Raw genomic sequence first — 1,981 nt, 5'->3', positions numbered from 1 at the left:
GAAAAATACTGTGATATAAATTTTTGGTCATACCACCCAGCACTAATTCAACGATGGTAAAACTTCCCATGGTAAGTCATGAAATAACTCACTTCTGACTCTCATCGGATAATTTCTTAATGACTTGACCGAGAGTGAACAAACTGCGGTTTATGTTGCACCCTTCTTTAAAGCGGGCTCCTGAAATGGAGGAACAAGAGAGAGGTTTAAAAAGACCAAAAAATTACCCAAATTCACTGCATTCATTAAACAGCTTTTCAAAAAAGGCTCACACTTTAACTGTAAACAATTCTATGATATATTAAATAATTCTAGATGTTTACTCAATTGCTCCCAATCACTTCCTGTAGTCAGTCAATTTTGACCGCAAACAGGCGAAGTGCGACTTTTTTAATGCCCACTTACAATTATTGAAAGTCCATTTTTTGCTCAAATTGCATATCTAAAAACCACCAACTTTTGAACTTCTCAGATTGAGGAAACCATCTTTATATATATATATATATATATATATAAATAATAATAAATTAATTAATTCATAAAAAAAGGAAATCAAAATCAGTAAAATCTTATAAGGGTTAAACGCAACAGACTAAAAGAAAAAAAGAAAAGAAAAAATCGTTACCCTCAGCTCCTGTTTGACTCGCCCGCTCAGCACCAGCAAGATCCACCAAGTTCTACAGGAACAGGAAACAATAAACTGACTAAACATATTAAATGCTGCTTATCTAAATTACAACAGTGATTGAAATAACACCAACGGTTCCTGGTTTGTTTTGAGCTCACCAAGTGTGACACAATGATGGCTCCATCAGCGTTTTCACCGGACGCCGGGTCACTTCTCTCACGACTCTCCAAGATCTGACGTGGACAAAATAAACGAGACGCTTTAGAGATGAACACTAAATCAGATTCCAAACACACTCCAGTTCATCATGCTTCTTACCATGCGGAAGATGGTGTGAGAGCGGCTGCTACGCTGGTTCATTTTTGTTTTTCCATAATGTCGGTTTTCTGTACAAAAAAAAAGTGATGAAGAAATAAGTACCGCAGTATACCAAAAATATAAAGAATGGCGGACGATCAGTGAATGCAACTTTACTTTCTCCTTTGGTGATCCAGGACAGGGCTTGTTCCGGAGACGTCACCAGCTCTTCTGTCAGATCAGCCACATACACGTTTTTCTGAGGACACAGTTGGCAGGTTAAGAGCTAAAACTACTTTCAAATCGCCAATGTGAGTCCAGTGAAAGATGAACAACTTACGTAGTTCCCTTCACGGATTTCCAGAGGTTTTCTTTTCCAGCTCTCGCAGAGCAAATCTGTGACTGTTTCATTGTAGATTTCCATGTAGCTCACACGCAGGAGAAACTCTTTCTTTGGACACTAGATAGATGCAAAAAAATAAAACTATGGTTTATTCCACTGATACAGAATGAAAAAGACACCAATTATTAAAGGAATACTTCTCTTAAAAATGAAAATGAGCTGAAAATGTACAAGTACACTATTCATTTAATAATTTGTGTGGGGAAAAGACTGAAATATAAGCTGTTATTCACTGTAAAAGGGTTCCTCTGGAGGAGCACTCAGATCTCAAATGTGTCATAGAAATTAAAATTTTTTTTTTAATTTGATGCCAGGAAGACTTGCAAGCACTTACATTTTTAATAGTTTTGAAGACATCAGCCATGGCAAGAGGAATCACTCCAGGGTTATGTTCCCTTCCCATCATGGTGAAGGTCTTTCCAGAAGATGTCTGTCCGTAGGCAAATATCGTGCCTGAAAATAGGAGATTATGCATTAAGAATCAACAGTGACCAAGCAAATGAAATACATAAGTACAAATCATATCCATGTATATTGTGCTCATACATACACTACATAAAATACACAATATATACATTATTTTTGTATGTATTGCAACTAGGGCTGGGCGATATAGCTAAAAAAAAATTTATTGACGATATAATGTTTCATAT

At 36.3% G+C, this 1,981-nt stretch overlaps 1 protein-coding gene across 1 annotated transcript in view; it reads right to left on the bottom strand.

Annotated features, from left to right (window-relative positions):
* The window catches only part of LOC107577987 (centromere-associated protein E-like), a gene marked incomplete at its 3' end in the record, with an annotated part of 5,737 nt that overhangs the window by 1,507 nt on the left and 2,249 nt on the right, over positions 1-1,981 (bottom strand). Inside the window, exons 4-10 of the mRNA XM_016264002.1 lie at positions 1,663-1,781; positions 1,266-1,385; positions 1,103-1,184; positions 947-1,014; positions 787-861; positions 626-677; positions 93-180 (exon numbers count right to left, since the gene is read on the bottom strand). Of these exons, the coding sequence (XP_016119488.1) occupies positions 93-180; positions 626-677; positions 787-861; positions 947-1,014; positions 1,103-1,184; positions 1,266-1,385; positions 1,663-1,781 (604 nt within the window). The remainder of the gene's footprint in view (positions 1-92; positions 181-625; positions 678-786; positions 862-946; positions 1,015-1,102; positions 1,185-1,265; positions 1,386-1,662; positions 1,782-1,981) is intronic.

Source organism: Sinocyclocheilus grahami, unplaced genomic scaffold, assembly GCF_001515645.1.
Source record: "Sinocyclocheilus grahami isolate Dianchi unplaced genomic scaffold, SAMN03320097.WGS_v1.1 scaffold8136.1, whole genome shotgun sequence".
In the NCBI taxonomy this organism is placed as follows: Eukaryota; Metazoa; Chordata; class Actinopteri; order Cypriniformes; family Cyprinidae; genus Sinocyclocheilus; species Sinocyclocheilus grahami.
The sequence above is the reverse complement of the archived record's forward strand: the minus strand, read 5'-3'. Positions and strand labels throughout refer to the sequence as shown.